This window comes from Cervus canadensis, chromosome 10 (assembly GCF_019320065.1).
Source record: "Cervus canadensis isolate Bull #8, Minnesota chromosome 10, ASM1932006v1, whole genome shotgun sequence".
Lineage (NCBI taxonomy): Eukaryota > Metazoa > Chordata > Mammalia > Artiodactyla > Cervidae > Cervus > Cervus canadensis.
Window position 1 is genome coordinate 53876315 of NC_057395.1, and position 17973 is coordinate 53894287.

General features: G+C 55.9%; 1 protein-coding gene across 1 annotated transcript in view; it reads left to right on the forward strand.

The window, feature by feature from the left end:
* Window positions 1-17973, forward strand: part of LAMA5 (laminin subunit alpha 5) — a 51773-nt gene that overhangs the window by 20432 nt on the left and 13368 nt on the right. The window contains exons 10-41 of the mRNA XM_043479134.1: window positions 38-172; window positions 348-410; window positions 6325-6465; window positions 6547-6684; window positions 6771-6905; window positions 6989-7123; window positions 7210-7347; window positions 7758-7810; window positions 8013-8118; window positions 8261-8313; window positions 8404-8509; window positions 8921-9020; window positions 9154-9310; window positions 9425-9563; window positions 9725-9867; window positions 9944-10050; window positions 10145-10298; window positions 10825-10985; window positions 11094-11202; window positions 12991-13088; window positions 13169-13370; window positions 13446-13572; window positions 14149-14288; window positions 14803-14918; window positions 15002-15213; window positions 15529-15733; window positions 15958-16102; window positions 16300-16440; window positions 16524-16682; window positions 16887-16988; window positions 17092-17175; window positions 17668-17898. Coding sequence (XP_043335069.1) covers window positions 38-172; window positions 348-410; window positions 6325-6465; window positions 6547-6684; window positions 6771-6905; window positions 6989-7123; window positions 7210-7347; window positions 7758-7810; window positions 8013-8118; window positions 8261-8313; window positions 8404-8509; window positions 8921-9020; window positions 9154-9310; window positions 9425-9563; window positions 9725-9867; window positions 9944-10050; window positions 10145-10298; window positions 10825-10985; window positions 11094-11202; window positions 12991-13088; window positions 13169-13370; window positions 13446-13572; window positions 14149-14288; window positions 14803-14918; window positions 15002-15213; window positions 15529-15733; window positions 15958-16102; window positions 16300-16440; window positions 16524-16682; window positions 16887-16988; window positions 17092-17175; window positions 17668-17898 — 4235 coding nt within the window. The remainder of the gene's footprint in view (window positions 1-37; window positions 173-347; window positions 411-6324; window positions 6466-6546; window positions 6685-6770; window positions 6906-6988; window positions 7124-7209; window positions 7348-7757; window positions 7811-8012; window positions 8119-8260; window positions 8314-8403; window positions 8510-8920; window positions 9021-9153; window positions 9311-9424; window positions 9564-9724; window positions 9868-9943; window positions 10051-10144; window positions 10299-10824; window positions 10986-11093; window positions 11203-12990; window positions 13089-13168; window positions 13371-13445; window positions 13573-14148; window positions 14289-14802; window positions 14919-15001; window positions 15214-15528; window positions 15734-15957; window positions 16103-16299; window positions 16441-16523; window positions 16683-16886; window positions 16989-17091; window positions 17176-17667; window positions 17899-17973) is intronic.

Below are 17973 nucleotides of genomic sequence, written 5' to 3' on the forward strand. Positions count from 1 at the left end.
TGGGCTTGGGGTCCCCTGACTTCCCACACCCACTTAGGCTGCAACTGTGAGTCGGATTTCACAGACGGGACGTGTGAGGACCTGACTGGCCGCTGCTACTGCCGGCCAAACTTCACAGGGGCGCGATGCGACGCGTGTGCTGAAGGCTTCACTGACTTCCCACACTGCTACCGTGAGGGCATGATGGGGGTTGGGGGAGTGGGCAGGCACCTGAGTATCCCCCGATACTGGGCTGGAGCCAGTGGGGGGTGGGGATCCCATCCTGCCTGTACCTCTGGTGATGTGGGGAGACCCTGGCAGCCAGGTGCTTACCCCACCTTGCTGACATGTGCTGTCCCCTCCCTCAGCGGTGCCTTCTTCCTCCCACAATGACACCGGGGAGCAGGTGTTGCCTGCCGGACATATCGTGAGTAAGTGTCCCTCAAGATCCCCATCCTGCCCTAGGCCCCACTGGAGCAGTGGGGCAGAGTGGGCCACACCCAGGCCCACAGAGACGGGGTGCAAAAGTAATTGTGATTTTGCATTGTTGACCTTTGCTGTTTGATATTGGAATACATTTTTAAATGTGGTTATGTGATGCATCATTTTAGTGCACATTTCTTATTTTATGTTCTTTTTGCTAATGACTTATTGAAAGTTGAAAGTGTTAGTCACAAAAAAAAAAAGAAAGTGTTAGTTGCTCAGTCACGTCTGACTCTTTGTGACCCCATGGACTGTAGCCCACTGTGCTTCTCTGTCCATGGGATTTTTCCAGGCAAGAATACCAGAGTGGGCTGCCATTTCCTTTTCCAGGGAATCTTCTTGACCCAGGGATTGAATCTGGGTCTCCTGCATTGCAGGCAGTTTCTTTACTGTCCCCCAGGAGAGCCCTAATGAATTATTACTTGCTGTTTGTGAAAGTGAAAGTTGCTCAGTCATGTCCGACTCTTTGCAGCCCCAGTTTATTTTATATTTATTTTAGATTAGAGAAAAGATATTAGGCAAAAATCAAATTTCAGCAATTTTCTTATTCGAGTTCAAAATGGGTTGTAAAGCAGCAGAGACAACTTGCAACGTCAACAATACATTTGGCCCAGGAACTGCTAATGAACATAAAGTGCAGTGGTGGTTCAAGAAGTTTTGCAAAGGAGACAAAAGCCTTGAAGACGAGTGCAGTGGCCAGCCATCAGAGTTGACAACAACCAAGAGAATCATCGAAGCTGATCCTCTTACAACTACATGAGAAGTTGCCAACTAACTCAACGCTGACCATTCTACAATTGTTCAGCATTTGAAGCAAATTGGAAATGTGAAAAAGCTCGGTAAGACAGTGCCTAATGAGCTGACCACAAATTTTTTAATAATCGTTATCTTTAAGTGTCGTCTTCTCTTGGTCTGTGCAACAACAGTGAACCATTTCTTCATTTGGAATGTGATGTGTGACCAAATGTGGATTGTATACGACAGCCAGTGACAGCTAGTTCAGTGGTTGGACCCAGAAGAAGCTCCACAGCCAAACTTGCACCAAAAAAAGTCATGGTCACTGTCTGGTGGTCTACTGCCAATCTGATCCACTACAGTTTTCTTTGAATCCCAGCAGAACCAATACATCTGAGAAGTTTGCTCAACAAATCGATGAGATGCACTGAAAACTGCAATGCCTGCAGTTTTGGTCAACAGAGAAGGCCCAATTCTTCTCCACAACAACGCTCGACCACACATCGCACAACCAACACTTCAGAAATTGAATGAATTGGGCTAAGAAGTTTTGTCTCATCTGCCATATTCACCTGATTTCTTGCTAACCAACTACCACTTTTTCAAGCATCTTGACAACTTTTTGCAGGGAAAATGCTTCCAACAACCAGCAGGAGGCAGAAAATGCTTTTCAAGTGTTCATCAAATCCCGAAGCACGGATCTTTATGCTACAGGAATAAGCAAACTTATTTGTATTGATTGTAATGGTTCCTATTTTCATTAATAAAGACGTGTTTGAGCCTGGTTATAATGATTTAAAATTCACGGTCCCAAACCCCAGTTACTTTTTCACCAACCTGATATTTCCATTTTGTTCACTTTGTCTTTGGTTCTTTTAATTTTGTGCAAATAATACATATTCATTCTAGAAAACCTTAAAAAATATAGGAAAGCGGAAAGTTAGAGAGAGTTATCCAGAATCACAACTCCTGAAAACAACCCCTCCTCCCTCTGCGTGTATGCTGTGTTTTTATAAACATCCACGTGCACTGTGTGCACTTTTGTGTAATTGCGCTTTCCACCCACACCATCCTGTAAACACGTCATTTCACATTCTACGTTATGTACACAGATGTAGTTCTTGTTTGACCAACTCTCAATTCTTGGTAATTTAGGTTCTTTCCAGAGTTTTTAAAAATAACACCATAAAAAAAAAAAACACACCATAGTAAACATCCTTGCAGCTAAAGCTTTCCATGAATTATTAACTATTTCTGCAGGACAGTTTCCTAGAAGAAGGTTTTGAAACATTTTTGGCTGCACGTTGCCAAACTGCTCTCCTGGCAAAATCGTCTGCCTGGGTGGAGTGGCATCATTCACGTCACTCGTGTCAGAACGTTGCTGTCTCTGCACGGCAACATTCATTATTACAGAAATCTTCAGTTTTCCTGGAGTTGGGGTGCACCTTTTGGTTGGTGGCTTATCAATGTCTAATTGGCCAGTATTTTCCTTTCACAGCAGCTCAAGATAGTGGTGTGTCCTGTAACTGGTTCTTAGATCTGATGGCATTTGGTGTTTCCTTGGTCTTAGCCGTATTTCTTTGCCTCATTTGCGTTTGAATCTTCTCTCATGTTTCTGGACTCTTTCTGTTGCTTTCACGTGGGAATTTCCCATTTGAGGTCATGGCTCAGTTTTCTTTTCACTCGTTTGCTGCTGTAAGCTCTTTCCACATTAACTATAGTATATATGCCTCATGGGTCACATGCTTTTCTCCCAGTGGGTAATTTGCCCTTGTTGTTATTTTCTTCATGTGAATCTGATTAGACCATGGACATCTTAGGTGATGGTTTTAATTTTTTTTTATTATGCATGTTCATTTTCTACCTCATCTTAAGTCAGTTTTGGTTACTTATGTTTTCTTAGCAAATTTTGCTTATATCATTTGGATTTTAAAAGGTGTTGGCATAAAGTTATGCACAGTATTCTGTACGTGATTTTCAAATTTCCTTCCGTTCCTTTTGTCTGTTTTTCTTTTCTTTCCTGCCTTCATGAGATACAACAGAAGTTTGCTGAGTTTTTTAGTGTTTTTGAAGTGCAGCTTAAGGTTTATATTGATAAGATCTGCTGGAGTTTTTCTCTGGTTTGGGAGAGAGATTTTACTTCCTAATATAGAAAAATTTGAGCTAAAATCTATCTTTCTCTCTTCTCTCTTATACCCTGTTGAGGTATAATTCTAAATCAGTATGTTAATTTCAGGTACGTAACACAAAGGTTTGGTATTTCTAGACATTGTGAAATGATCACCACACAGAATTATAATTTTTTTCTCATGATGAGAACTTTTTTTTTAATTTGGCTGAGAACTTTTAATGTCTACTCTCTTATTAGTTAGTTAGTTCAGTCACTCAGTCACGTCCGACTCTTTCCAATCCCATGAATCGCAGCACGCCAGGCCTCCCTGTCCATCACAAACTCCCAGAGTTCACTCAAACTCATGCCCATCGAGTCGGTGATGCCATCCAACCATCTCATCCTCTGTCGTCCCCTTCTCCTCCTGCCCCCAACCCCTCCCAGCATCAGGGTCTTTTCCAATGAGTCAACTCTTCGCACGAGGTGGCCAAAGTATTAGCTACTTTCAATTATGCAGTATGTTATTATTAACTACTGTTGCCATGCTGTGGGTCATATCCCCATGACTTATTTAACATTGTATTTGGAAGTTTGCATCCTTTGACTCCCTTCACCCATTTTGCCCAACTCCCAATCCCTGCTTCTGGCAATTATCAACCTTTTTTTTTAATATCCACTAGCTCAGGGTATTTTTAAAGATTCAGTGTGTGTGTGTATTTTTTAAGATTCTACATATAAGTGAGATCATACAGTATTTGTCTTTTTCTACTTTCTTCTGACTTATTACCATTTTCATAGTTTCTTGCATTATTATTATAGTTTCTTGTAATTATCCACAAAACATTTAAAGCATTTTTTCCTCAACCAGGCTGATTTTATTCTACAGGAAAATGTCTGGAGACATCTGTGGTTATTATAACTGGAGGATGCCATGGTCATCTAGTGGGTAGGGGCCAGGGATGATGCTAAATATCATGCAGACCACAGGACAGACCCACCCCCACAATAGTCATCCAGCACAGAATGGTACTGGTGCCAAGGTTGAGAAACCCAGGGTTAAAGCTATGAATTTGCTTCAGAATGTAGCTTTGGCTAGGTGTATCCCATAGAGTTGATATGCTGTGTTCTCACTACTGTTCCTTTTAAATTGTGTATCATTTCAGTTTTCACTTTCCTTTTCACCTGAGTTGTTTAGAACTGTGTTTGTCATTCCAGATGGTTAGATTTCCATTCTGTCCCTTCTTTTTATGGTTCTGTTTTATTTTACTGCACCATGATCAGGTTTGGTAGCCTGAAAATTTCTACTTTTTGTCTTTGGATTTTGAGGTTTTCTTTCTCACCTGGAATGTGACCCCTTTTAGATTGTCCGAGAATGTTTGACAGGAACTTGTGTTCTCTGTGGGAATAGATTTGTACACATACGTTTATTAAAGGACATGTTAATTATGCTATTTAAACCCATTCTGTTCTTAGTTTTTGTTACATTCTGGGAACAGTATTTTCAGTCTTTCTCTCTGTTTCGCCAAATTTCCCTCCCAATTTCAATAGTTTTAGTTTTCAGTACCTCTGGACCATGTTTATCCTGCTCTTAGAGCTTTGGGTTTTCAGCATCTTTTGGGGGGCAAGTCCATTTCCTCCACACACAACATCCTTGTCTCCATTAATGCTCATGCCTGGGCTCACCACGCTCCACACTCTCCCTTTTGGAAGCTCTTTATTTCTTGTCCAAGTCCTTGGTTCAAGGTGCATTCTTTCAAAAGGGTGCGACCAGATTCTCCTTCAAGAGTCAAACCAATGCCTTTGGGTTTATCTCATGAGAGGAGATGCGGCCTGGCAGAGGGACTGTGGCTGCTATTGGTTTGGGCTTGCCCCTGCCCCAGCTGTATCAGTTCTTTCATTCTGCTTAAATTTTTGCTTTCTTGACTTTTGCTGGATTGACCGCAAAACTTGTTTTGGTTGGCTTGTGTTTTCTTCTCTGAGGGTTTGCAAGTTCTGTTTCTATCTTCTGGTCTGGGCCAAGGTTACCTTTATGTTTTGACAAATAATGAACCATTATTTTGTGCTGCAGTCACAGAATTAAAAGACAGTTGCTCCTTGGAAGAAAAACTGTGACAACCCTCAACAGTGTTTGCTGACAAATGTCCATATAGTCAAAGCTCTGGTTTTTCCAGTAGTCATGTACAGGTATGAGAGTTGGACCATAAAGAAGACTGAGAACTGAAGAATTGATGCTTTTGAACTGTGGTGCTGGAAAAGACTCTTAGGAGTCCTTTGGACAGCAAGGAGATCAAAGCAGTCAATCCTAAAGGAAATCAACCCTTCCAATTCACTGGAAGGACTGAAGCTGAAGCTCCAGTACTTTGGCCATCTGATGTAAATTGCTGACTCACTGGAAAAGACCCTGGTGCTGGGAAAGATTGAGGGCAAGAGGAGAATGGGGCAACAGAGGATGAGATAGTTGGATGGCATCACCAACTCAATGGACATGAGTTTGGGCAAACTCCAAGAGACAGTGAAGGACAGGGAAACCTGACATGCTGCAGTTCATGGGGTTGCAAAGAGTCAGACACAACTTAGTGACTGAACAATGAACCATTATTTATTTTATGTCAGTAACAAAAATAATATTAGTCCCTTTTCGTGCATCAGTTAAGACATCTAGCACACTTTTTCTTCCTTCTTCCTAATCTCCAGAATTACTTATAAAGAGTAGAATTTTCTTTTTGCCTTGTTAAGATTTTGTTTTTGCATTTTCTTTGGTTATGTCAACACCTGCAGTTGACTTGGTGTCTACATTATAAACAATTAATTATGTGTATATAAAATGCTCCTGATTTCATTGCATGCCACTGTTTTCCTGAAACATCCACTTTCCCTTGTTGGCCTTTTTAAAGTCTTTCTCATTGTGCATAAGTACAGTGTTAAAAGGCAAGGAAAGGAGTTTGTGGAGAAGGGAGGTTTTGAGCAGGGCAGCTGCAGGGCCTCTGAGACCCCCATCCCACCCTGTCCCCCTCCAGACTGTGACTGTAGCGCCGCCGGGACCCAGGGCAACGCCTGCCGAAAGGACCCGCAGGTGGGGCACTGCGTGTGCAAACCCAACTTCCAGGGCACCCACTGTGAGCTCTGCGCCCCTGGCTTCTACGGCCCAGGCTGTCAGCGTGAGTCCAGCCCCGGCCCTGGCAGCATCCCCTCGCAAAGCCCAGGAGTCCGGCCCCTCTGTGACCTCCTCCTCTCTGCAGCCTGCCAGTGCTCCAGCCCCGGCGTGGTGGACGGAACCTGTGACCGTGACTCGGGCCAGTGCATGTGCCGGACAGGCTTCGAGGGGGCCGCATGTGACCGCTGTGCCCCCGGCTACTTCCACTTCCCCCTCTGCCAGTGTGAGTATGGCACCCCCAGTGGGCAGGCGGGAGTGGGGTTGGGTCTGGGCTGCCAGCTCAGGGCCCCGTGCATTCTCGGCCTGCAGTGTGTGGCTGCAGCCCCGTGGGGACCCTCCCTGAGGGTTGTGACGACACTGGCCACTGCCCATGCCGGCCAGAGTTCAACGGCCCCCACTGTGACCGCTGCCGCCTGGGCTACCACGGCTACCCTGAGTGCCACGGTGAGCGAGTGGCTTTGGTGGGGCTCCGGGCAGGGGGGAGGACCACTGCAGGTGCCCAGGGCATGACCCCAAGTCCTCTGCAGCCTGCGCCTGTGACCCCCGGGGCTCCATGGACCAGCTGTGTGGGGCGGGCGGGCTGTGCCGCTGCCGCCCGGGCTACGCGGGAGCCACGTGCCAGGAGTGCAGCCCCGGCTTCCACGGCTTCCCCGACTGTGCCCGTGAGTGCCCTGGGAGGGGGAGGGGGGCAGGGAAGGGAGGGCGCGTACTCTCCACGTGCTGACTCCCCCTCCTCTCCCTCCTGTAGCCTGCCACTGCTCCCCCGAAGGTTCCCTGCACGCAGCCTGCGATCCCCACAGCGGGCAGTGCAGCTGCCGACCGCGAGTGACGGGACTGCGGTGTGACATGTGTGTGCCTGGTGCATACAACTTCCCCTACTGCGAAGGTGGGGCTGGTCCCGTGTGTGTGTGTGATGTGCTGCGTGTTCCCGCAACGCTGGTGCTGTGCCCTGTGTGCTCTCTCGTGTGTTCATGCGGTTCACACAGTGCAATCACATGAGTGTCCATGTGTTGTGCATGTGGTCACGTGCTGTCCATCTCTTCACGCTTGTTCATGTGCTTTGTGCGAGTGTGTGCTCATTGCGTGTTCACAGCTGTGTGGTGGGGGAGAGCACATGCCCTCACAGCTATGGGGACTAGGGCATGAAGGCACCTGTGGTTTCTTACCTGTTCATACGTGTGGAAGGCATGTGTGCTGACTCCCATGGGGCCTCAGGTCCTGGCCAGGCCTGGGGAAGCCCTCAGCCGTCAGGATCGATGGCTGAGTAATGACCATGGCCTGGGCCTCTCTCCACAGCTGGCTCCTGCCATCCTGCTGGCCTGGCCCCAGCTGATCGTGTCCCTCCCGAGGTGAGCCCGGGGCAGCCCTCTGGTGCTGAGGCCTTCACTTCTAGAAACCATCACTCACCTGCTGCTCGGTCGCCGTGGCAACCTCAGAGCCCATTTGGTTCCCTGGCTGGGTCATGCCCGAGATGGGGCCAGGCTCCAGGGCTGAGGGTTTGTGCTAGGAGGGCAGGGACCTACTCTGAACCTCAGTCTCATCCTCTCCCAGGCACAGGCCCCCTGTACGTGCCGGGCTCATGTGGAGGGGCCAAGCTGTGACCGCTGTAAACCTGGATTCTGGGGGCTGAGTCCTAGCAACCCTGAGGGCTGTACCCGTGAGTCTGCCTGGGGTGGCGTTAGTGTGCTGGGGGAGACGCTGGGGAGGGGAGGACTGGCTCCACAGTGGCCAGGGTGGGGATGGAGTCCAGCCCTCCTGTCCCCCACCCTGCTCTCAGCCCTGCTCTGCCTCTCCCCCAGGCTGCAACTGTGATCCCAGGGGCACACTGGGTGGGGCTGCCCAGTGCCAGCCGGTGAGTCTGAGGGCAGAGGTGCTGGGGTCCATGGGAACAGAGTGTAGGGACCCTCCCAGACCTGGTCCCAGCTTCTCCCTTGGTCTCCAGGGCAATGGCCAGTGCTTCTGCAAGCCCCACGTGTGTGGCCAGACCTGCGCGGCCTGCAAGGACGGCTTCTTCGGGCTGGACCAGGCTGACTACTTCGGCTGCCGTAGTAAGGCCCACTGCTTGGCCCTTGGACCACGTCCTGGGGAGGCTGAGGCCCAGGGAGGGACACATGGGACAAGGGCCAGCCAGGGCCTGGGTGTCACATGGCACTCGCTGAGCCACTCTGGGTGCCTGGCCAGACCTGTGCTGGTGTGGAGGAGGTGCAGATTTCACCCCGTCCTTCTCCCTCCGTCCCATGCCCTGGCAGGCATCACTCACCAATCCCAGGGCCCTTGCCCTAAACCCTGACCCTCTGCTGTCCAGAGCCCCGGGCAGCTCCTGGTGGCAGCCACACTCGTCCTCTCAGCCTGGGTCACTCTTGATGGAGGGTGGATGGAGCGGAGTCCTGAGCCACGGGCTGCAGGAGGAGCACGGAGGCTGTGGGGCTGGGCCTCACTCACTCGCTCCCCCATTGCAGGCTGCCGGTGTGATGTTGGCGGAGCACTGGGGCAGAGCTGTGAGCTGAGGACAGGCGCCTGCATGTGCCGCCCCAACACCCAGGGCTCCACCTGCAGCGAGTGGGTACCCCACCCTGTTGGGCTGGGGGTGTGGGCTGGGGCAGCAGCTTGTCCACTGGCTTCTCCCTGGGGACCCCAGTGTGCGGTGCAGGGCCAGTACCTGTCCCGCCCTGACTGCCCCTGCTGTGGCCAGGCCCGCTCAGGACCACTATCTCCCCGACTTGCACCACCTGCGCCTGGAACTAGAGGAGGCGGCCACGCCCGAGGGCCATGCTGTGCGCTTCGGCTTCAACCCCCTGGAGTTCGAGAACTTCAGCTGGAGAGGCTACGCGCAGATGACACCCATCCAGGTGCGGGCTCAGTGTTCCTGGCATGATGGCTGGCAGAGGTGGGCTCATGGGTGTGGGCTGAGCATGACCAGGAGGGGCTGCCCCGACTTTCTGTACTCCCCGACCCCACTGCAGCCCAGGATCGTGGCCAAGCTGAACCTGACCTCCCCTGACCTCTTCCGGCTCGTCTTCCGCTATGTCAACCGCGGGCCCACGAGTGTGAGCGGGCGGGTTTCCGTGCGAGACCAGGGCAGGTTCACCACGTGTCCCAACTGTGAGTGCTGGGGCTGCCCCCTCCCCACCCAGCTCCCACCACATCCCCATGCGTGGGTGGGGAGGCCAGACCCGTCCTCCTGACCCTGGGGAGTTGGTGACCGTGGCCTGGGGTGGCCGTCTCATCCCTGCGTCCAGAAAGCCCACTGTCCGCACCCCCAGGCACAGAACAGAGCCAGCCCGTGGCCTTCCCACCCAGCACCGAGCCTGCCTTTGTCACCGTGCCCCAGAGGGGCCTAGGGGAGCCCTTTGTGCTGAACCCTGGCGCCTGGGCCCTGCTCGTGGAGGCCGAGGGGGTGCTCCTGGTGAGGCGGGGCTGAGAGGGCTGGGGCGGGGCCCGGGGCAGGGGCCACGACACCTAACCTCCCCCCTCCCCCCAAGGACTACGTGGTTCTGCTGCCTAGTGCCTACTATGAGGCGGCCCTGCTGCAGCTAAGAGTGACCGAGCCCTGCATGTTCCGGCCAGACGCCCAGCGCTCTGGAGACAAGTGAGGGCCAGTCTGGTGGGGCTGGGGGGGACCTGCCCCTCCCGGTGCTCAGGCCACCTGCCCTTTGCTGACCAGACTGTGTGTCCCTAAGCAGCTGCCTCCTCTACACCCACCTACCCCTGGATGGCTTCCCCTCCGCCGCTGGGCCCGAGGCCCTGTGTCGCCGTGACAACAGCCTGCCCCGGCCCTGCCCCACGGAGCAGCTCAGCCCCTCGCACCCACCACTCGCTATCTGCTGGGGCACTGATGTGCGTGTCCCCGGGGCCCCTTGGGGACAAGTAGGATCAAGTCCTGGGGAGGCGTGCCCTTGGCCTGGAGGATGGGGGGGTCCGTGTTGCAGAGGGGACATGGGTGCAGGGCAAACGTGACGGGGGCAAGGCCCACACAGTGGCTCGGGCAGTGCCTGCTGCCTTCAGGATTTTGACCTTGAGAGTCAGTGCCTGGGGCCTCAGCTGTAAATGCGGTGAGGGTGGCCCAGCATTCCAGCTTATCACGAGGGGGCAGCAGGTCGTTGGTTCACTTCAGGCACCAGACACTCTCCAGTGATGAGGCTGGTGGGCCACGATGGGCAGGGGGCGCTCAAGAGTGAGCAGAGGTTGGAAGGTCGAGTGGCTGCAGGAGGAGCGCCTCCAGCATCAGGAATGGTGGGCACACAGGCCCTGAGACGGGAGGACGAGGCTCTGGGCACAGAGGGTGGGAAGGGCTGTGTTCAGGAGCACCCTGTTCTCTTGGAGGGGGCCTGGGATGGGGCCTCACATCGCACTGTCCCCCCAGGTGGACATCCAGCTTCAGATGGCAGTGCCACAGCCAGGCCCCTATGCCCTGGTGGTGGAGTATGCCAACGGGGACGCCCGCCAGGAGGTGGATGTGGCAGTACACACCCCCCAGAGAGCCCCCCAGCAGGGGGTGCTCACCCTCCACCCCTGCCCATACAGGTGTGTGGGGAGTGGGTAGAGGGTGCAAGCCCCGGGTGTGGAGGGCGCTGGGGCTGGGTTCGGGACCCCAGGGCTGCCCTACCCACTAACCACCCCTGCCCACCCCAGCACCCTGTGCCGAGGCACGGCCCTGGACGCCCAGCGCCACCTGGCCGTCTTCTACCTGGACACGGAAGCCAGCATCCGGCTCACAGCCGAGCAGGCACGGTTCTTCCTGGTAAGGCCCTGACCCCTCGCCTGCATGGGCCCTGGGACCCCACTGCAGGGCTCCATCTTTCCAAAGATTTAAACATGTGCAGAAGTAAAGTGTGGTGAGCCTGGGTGCCCATCGCAGGCACCGCCCTCAGCTTGTGCTAAATCCAGGTTCTTCCAGAACCCCTCCCCTGCAGGTTTTTTCCTATGGGTATGAAATGTGTATTTGTTTATAGAGAATGCCTGTAGTCACTTAAGGGGAACTATAATGCGTTGGAGCCAGGGTAGAAAGAAATAACCTTTCTAAATTTTTTATTTATTTTTGGCTGTGCTGGTTTCTCTAGTTGTTGCAAGCAGGGGCTACTCTTCGTTGCGGTACTTGGACTTCTCACTGCAGTGGCTTCTCTGTTGCAGAGCACAGGCTGTAGGGTGTGTGGGCTTCACTTCAGTAGTTGCGGAGCATGGTCTCAGTAGTTGTGTACACGGCTTAGTTGCCCTGCAACATGTGGGATCTTTCCAAATCAGGGATCAAACCCGTGTCTCCTGCAGTGGCAAATGGATTCTTTACCACTGAGCCACAAGGGAAGCCCAGAAAGAATGATCTTTTGGTATCAAAAGAAAGGCCGCTTTTTGATATAATTTACAAAAATGCCACACCATGTGAGCATCTTAGGTCCTGAAGCTTGGGACTCAACTAGCATCGAAGTCAGTTGCTTCTGTGTCCTCCTCACAGAGTTGGAAACTAAATCCCAAGGTTAACTGTTTGCAGGCTTGTTCTGAATCATTAAACTCCGTGCAGTGTTAACCATTAGTTTGATGCCCAGAACCAAGCATACGTGTTTGTTCAGTAAGTGACAAAATAGATGACATTTTTCTCATCAGAGTATTACACAGTTTCATCATTACGTATTCCTAGGCCTTTAAAAGTTTTATCAAAGTAATAGGTGCACATTTTTATAAAAGCTTCAAATATTGAAAAGACTTGCAACAAAAACCACAGTCCCACACCCCATCTGCCATGTCTCATTCCTCCTTCCAGAGTCAGTGTGTCTCTTCCATGTTGCTGAGTGACTCATGTCACATAGCTTTCTCCTAAGGTTTTGATGCTGGAACTCCTGTGATTCCTTCCTCACACACACACACACACACAGTCCTACAGTCCTGGGCTGGGTCACTGTAAACATCCCATAGAGCTATACCAACTGCCCAAGCGTGATTCTCCCACACGCCCAGTACTCAGGCCAGAGGCAAGACGGCCCCCCCCGATGCCCCTTAGGCCCCTCCCGTGGTCACCCTGGACACTGGTTGTGCCGCCTAGTATGCCTGTTCTGGAACCTGCCATAACGGGAGTCACGTGGGTGTTCTGTGCTGTCTTCTCTGCCAACGCTGTGTTGGGATGGACTGAGCTGTCTCTGTAGCCTCGCAGTCTTCTGTCTCCGCTGTTAGGTTTTTCTAGACACACTGGGAGGTCATGTTTTACCATACTTGTCACATGTGTTTCTACCCCTTGGGGACAGCACAGGGCGGAGACGCCTGCTCACGAGCCCTGGCTTGCAGAGCACCTACCTGTGCTGGGTTCTGCCCTGTGACCATGGACAGTGGTGAGGGCGCAGGAAGAGGTGTGGCCTGCGGTTGGTTGGGGCTGGAAGGCACTCCAGGGCCTAGAAACCATGTTTGAGGGCTGGGGTTTGTGCAGCCGGAGGAGAGGCAGGCTGAGTGGGGATCAGGGGCTCAGTGCCGAGAGCCGGGCCAGCCTGGGCAGGTGTGGCTGGGCTTCACCTGCCTTTGCACCCACACCATCTGCTGCCCACAGCATAGTGTCACCCTGGTACCCACGGACACCTTCAGCTCAGAGTTCGTGGAGCCCCGAGTCCGCTGCATCAGCAGTCATGGTGCCTTCAGCCCCAGCAGGTAGTGGGGCTGGGGGCCTGGCGGGGGCGGCAGGGTGGTGGCGGGGACACGGGAGCTCACCGGTGTATCCCCTGCCCCAGTGCCGCCTGCCTGCCCTCCCGCTTCCCGAAGCCGCCCCAGCCTGTGCTCCTCAGAGACTGCCAAGTGCTGCCGCTGCCGCCCGGCCTCCCGCTGACCCGCTCGCAGGAGCTGACACCAGGCGCACCCCCACCCGGGCCCCAGCCCCGGCCCCCCACCGCCGTGGACCCCGACGCAGAGCCCACGCTGCTGCGCCACCCCCAGGTGAGGGCCCGGACTCACAGGCTCGTGGGCAGTCCGCCTGTCCTGGTGTGGGCTCACCAGAGCCTCTCCCCGCAGGGTACCGTGGTCTTCACCACCCACGTGCCTGCCCTGGGCCGCTATGCCTTCCTGCTGCACGGCTACCAGCCCGCCCACCCGACCTTCGCCGTGGAGGTCCTCATCAATGGGGGCCGTGTCTGGCAGGGTGAGCAGAGGGGTTGGACCCCTGGGTGAGAGGGCTGTCAGGGGTCTAGTCCACATGGCCCATGCAGGATGTGGATGGGGTGCGGCTGGTTCCACAGCTCACGAGGCCACAAAGCAGAGCCCATCCCCTGGCTGTGAGTGACTGGGCCACACAACTTGTCCTGCCCTCGGCTCTCAAACAGGGTGCCCCAGGCCATGGCAGGTGGCAGCCCCTGCCCCTGACGTCTGTGTGGTAACTCAGAACTCCCCCACCACATGCCAGGGTGACTGAGGGCTCCCTGGGGACACATGTCCATATGTATTTATTTCCTTCTGCTCTGCAGGGCTCAGAGACCTGCATCTCACGGGCCCTCGTGCGTGAGCACGGCCAATTCGTGTTGCACCAGTGCACCCAGCCATGTGGGCCTCTGTTTGGGTCACACATCCGTGTCATGTTCATAGATGCACAATCCACAGTGGCACGTGCTGCCCTGGGTGCCCCCACCTCCGTGGCGACTGCAGGGGTTCCTGGGACGAGGCCGTGGGGCAGGGGTGGTCTGCATGTGGTGGGTGTTGACCTGCTGGTTCTCACCTCCAGGCCACGCCAACGCCAGCTTCTGCCCGCATGGCTATGGCTGCCGCACACTGGTGGTGTGTGAGGGCCGGGCCATCCTGGACGTGACTGACAGTGAGCTCACTGTGACCGTGCGTGTGCCTGAGGGCCGGTGGCTCTGGCTGGTGAGTTGGAGGCTGGTGTCTGTCCTCCACCCATCCTTCCATTAGAGGTTATCCTGCCAGGGCATGTCCCCTGCTCTCTACAGGCGACTCTGAGCCCGGTGCTAAGGCAGCAGCATCTGGGGACCTCTAGGCCCATCTTGAGAGGCCCTGGGTGTCCTTGAGCCAAGATGACACCCACCAGCTCCTGGGGGCCCTGCTGGTCAGAGTGGCCTTCCTGGAGGAGGAGGCCTGGAAGGAGACAGGGGTGTCTGGCAGAAAAGGATGGGAGCACCCGGAGCCCAGTTGCCTCTTCACAACCTGTTCCTGAGCTCCTGTTTGGCTGCAAAGGCTGGCCTCCCCTCTGAGTGACCAAGGGAGGAACCCATAACCTGGCAGCCTCGCCAGGGTCCAGGACAGGGTGTGATGCTATCCGACTGGATGCTGGCCTGTGGGAGAGAAGCACTGGTGTTGGCCCCTCCCCTAACCTGGACCCTGAGCTGGGCCCACAGGAGGTGACCGGGCCTTGATGCTCTAGGAGTACGTGCTGGTGGTCCCCGAGGAAGCCTATAGCTCCAGCTACCTGCGGGAGGAGCCCTTGGACAAGTCCTACGACTTCATCAGCCAGTGCGCCGCCCACGGTTACCACATCAGGTGGGCCGGGCTCGGGGCTGGGGGTGGGGGTGTGCAGAGGTGTGACTGGCTGGCAGCTGGCCTTACCCCCACCCCTCCCCCAGCCCCTCCGGCTCGTCCGCCTTCTGCCGCAGTGCCGCCGCCTCCCTCTCGCTCTTCTACAACAATGGGGCTCGGCCGTGCGGCTGCCACGAGGTGGGCTCCACGGGCCCCACATGCGAGCCTTTCGGGGGCCAGTGTCCCTGCCGCGCCCATGTCATCGGCCGCGACTGCTCCCGCTGTGCCACGGGCTACTGGGGCTTCCCCAACTGCAGGCGTGAGTACCCCAGTCCCGGGAGTGCCCGGGGTGCCCGCCAGGCAAGAACGGTCAGGAGAATGTTCTGGAGCTGATGAACTAGCCCTGCCCCCTCCTGTCTGTGAGAGTCGGGCCTTGCACTGTTGTCCGGAAGGTCCTGGGGATCGGACAGCAGTTTTGAGCACCTGACCTCACATCAGAGGAGCTGCCTGGGACTTGGGGCCCGGAGTGGGTGGATCCAGGCTGGGGTAGGGTGGCCTCGCTCCCCGCCCCACCTTCAGTGCCCTCAGGGCCGCCATCGGGCTTGCTGACCGGGTGCTGTGCCCGCACCCACAGCCTGTGACTGCAGCGGCCGCCTCTGTGATGAGCTCACAGGCCAGTGCATCTGCCCCCCGCGCACCATCCCGCCCGACTGCCTCGTCTGCCAGCCCCAGACCTTTGGCTGCCACCCCCTGGTGGGCTGTGAGGAGTGTAACTGCTCAGGGCCCGGTGTCCAGGAGCTCATGGACCCCACCTGCGATGTGGACAGCGGCCAGTGCAAGTGAGTGCCTGCGCTGGGGGTCTCTGTGGCCTTGGAGCAGTCCCAGGTCCCCTGCCAGCGATCCCTGACCCCATCTCCCCCAGCAGGGTCTCCCAGGGCTCAGCAGCGCCCTCCCCTCTGGCTCTTGGGGGGTCATCACCATGGTGGGGGGACACCTCTGGTCCCGTCTCAACATGAGGGGCAGGTGGAGGGAGGCCCAGCCGGCTCCTGACCTCTCACGGCAGGTGCAGACCCAACGTGGCCGGACGCCGCTGTGACACCTGTGCTCCTGGGTTCCACGGCTTCCCCAGCTGCCGCCCCTGTGACTGCCACGAGGCAGGCTCTGCACCTGGCATGTGCGACCCCCTCACAGGCCAGTGCTACTGCAAGGTGAGGGGTCCACCGGCCCGGCCCGCTGCCCACCGCGTACCCCGTCCTGCTTTGTCAGCTGAAGTTCATCCTCTCCAGGAGGGCTCCTTCTGGAACCCTTTGGGACAGCCAGCCCAGTTGCAGGGTGACAGGCAGCACTGGCTGGACCCCCTACACATGGCTGACTGCCCTGCCCTGCCGTGCCCTCCCACCCACAGGAGAACGTGCAGGGCCCGAGGTGTGACCAGTGCCGCCTGGGGACATTCTCACTGGACGCTGCCAACCCCAAAGGCTGCACCCGCTGCTTCTGCTTCGGGGCCACTGACCGCTGCCGGAGCTCGACCTACGCCCGTCGTGAGGTGTGTGGGCAGGCAGGCAGGGACACATCGGCCCGTGTGGACATAGGACATGAGCCTGTGTGATCCACCTGTGTGCCCCGCAGTTCGTGGACATGGAGGGCTGGACGCTGCTGAGTGGTGACCGGCAGGTGGTGCCCCACGAGCGGCCGGAGGCGCTGCTGCTTCGCGCTGACCTGCAGCGCGTGCCCGAGGCCATCCCCGAGCTATACTGGCAGGCCCCACCCTCCTACCTGGGGGACCGGGTGAGCAGCCAAGGGTCCCCTGGGAGGGCACCTCGAGAGGATCCAGGGCCTCCTGGAGGCTAAGGGCAAGCAGGGAGGGAGGAGGCTCTGTGAGGGTGCTCGGCCCCACCCGCACCCCCAGCCCCAGGGTGCCCAGAACCACTGCTGTCGACTCCGGGCCCCTGGACTGAGTCTGGCCAAGTCACATCTCTGTCTGGCCTCCAGGTGTCATCCTATGGTGGGACCCTCCGCTACGAACTGCACTCGGAGACCCAGCGTGGGGATGTGTTCAACCCCATGGAGAGCAGGCCGGATGTGGTGCTACAGGTGGCCGACCAGGGGATGTTGGTGGGGTGGGCAGTGGGCACAGGCAAGCCGAGACTGTGGTCAGCCAGCTTCCTGGCCCTTATCCACCCACGTGCCTCCCCAGGGCAACCAGATGAGCATCACGTTCCTGGAGCCGGTGTACCCAGCGCCTGGCGACGTTCACCATGGGGAGCTGCAGCTAGTGGAGGTGAGTGGTCATCCCTGGTCCCCAAGGCTGCGGGGCCTGCTCCCTGTGACGTGGAACAGCGTCGAGGAGCAGGATGGGTTAGCTCCTCCAGTGCGCTGTCCTCGTGGTTCCCTCTGCACGCTGCCCACTCCTGTCTTTTACGTGTCTCTTTTCTGGTGGGCCTGTGTCATCCCTGATGCTCAGCCTGTGTCCTGACTTCGGAGCTGTGCTGTCTGCTCTGCATCTGTAGCCTGTGCGTCTTTTTCTAAGATCCCTTCAGGGTCACAGACAGTCTTATATTCAGTAGGCTCAAATAGACCGCTTTCGTGTTTGCAGTTAGTGTTTCTGTGAGTTAAGTCTTTGTCTCTCAGGTCAGGAGTCGCTCACCGTACCACATGTCCCCCACCCTCACCCAGGTGCTCTGAGTGCCCCCGCCCCCAAGGGAGGGTCTGTCTTGGGCTCCTGCTGTGCCCTCCTGTGGCCAGCGCAGTGAGCCCTGTCGTGGTCATGCAGGGGAACTTCCGACACATGGAGACCCACAGTACCGTGTCGCGCGAGGAGCTCATGATGGTGCTGGCTGGCCTGGAGCAGCTGCATATCCGTGCCCTCTTCTCGCAGGCCTCCTCGGCCGTCTCCCTGCGCAGGGTGGCGCTGGAGGTGGCCAGTGAGATGGGTGGGGGGCCTCCAGCCAGCAACGTGGAGCTCTGCATGTGCCCTGCCAACTACCGTGGGCACTCATGCCAGGTGAGGCAGTGGAGGTGGGCACCAGGGCCAAGTGTTCCGCCCGCCCGGCCCACACGTCCCTAAGCATTCACACTT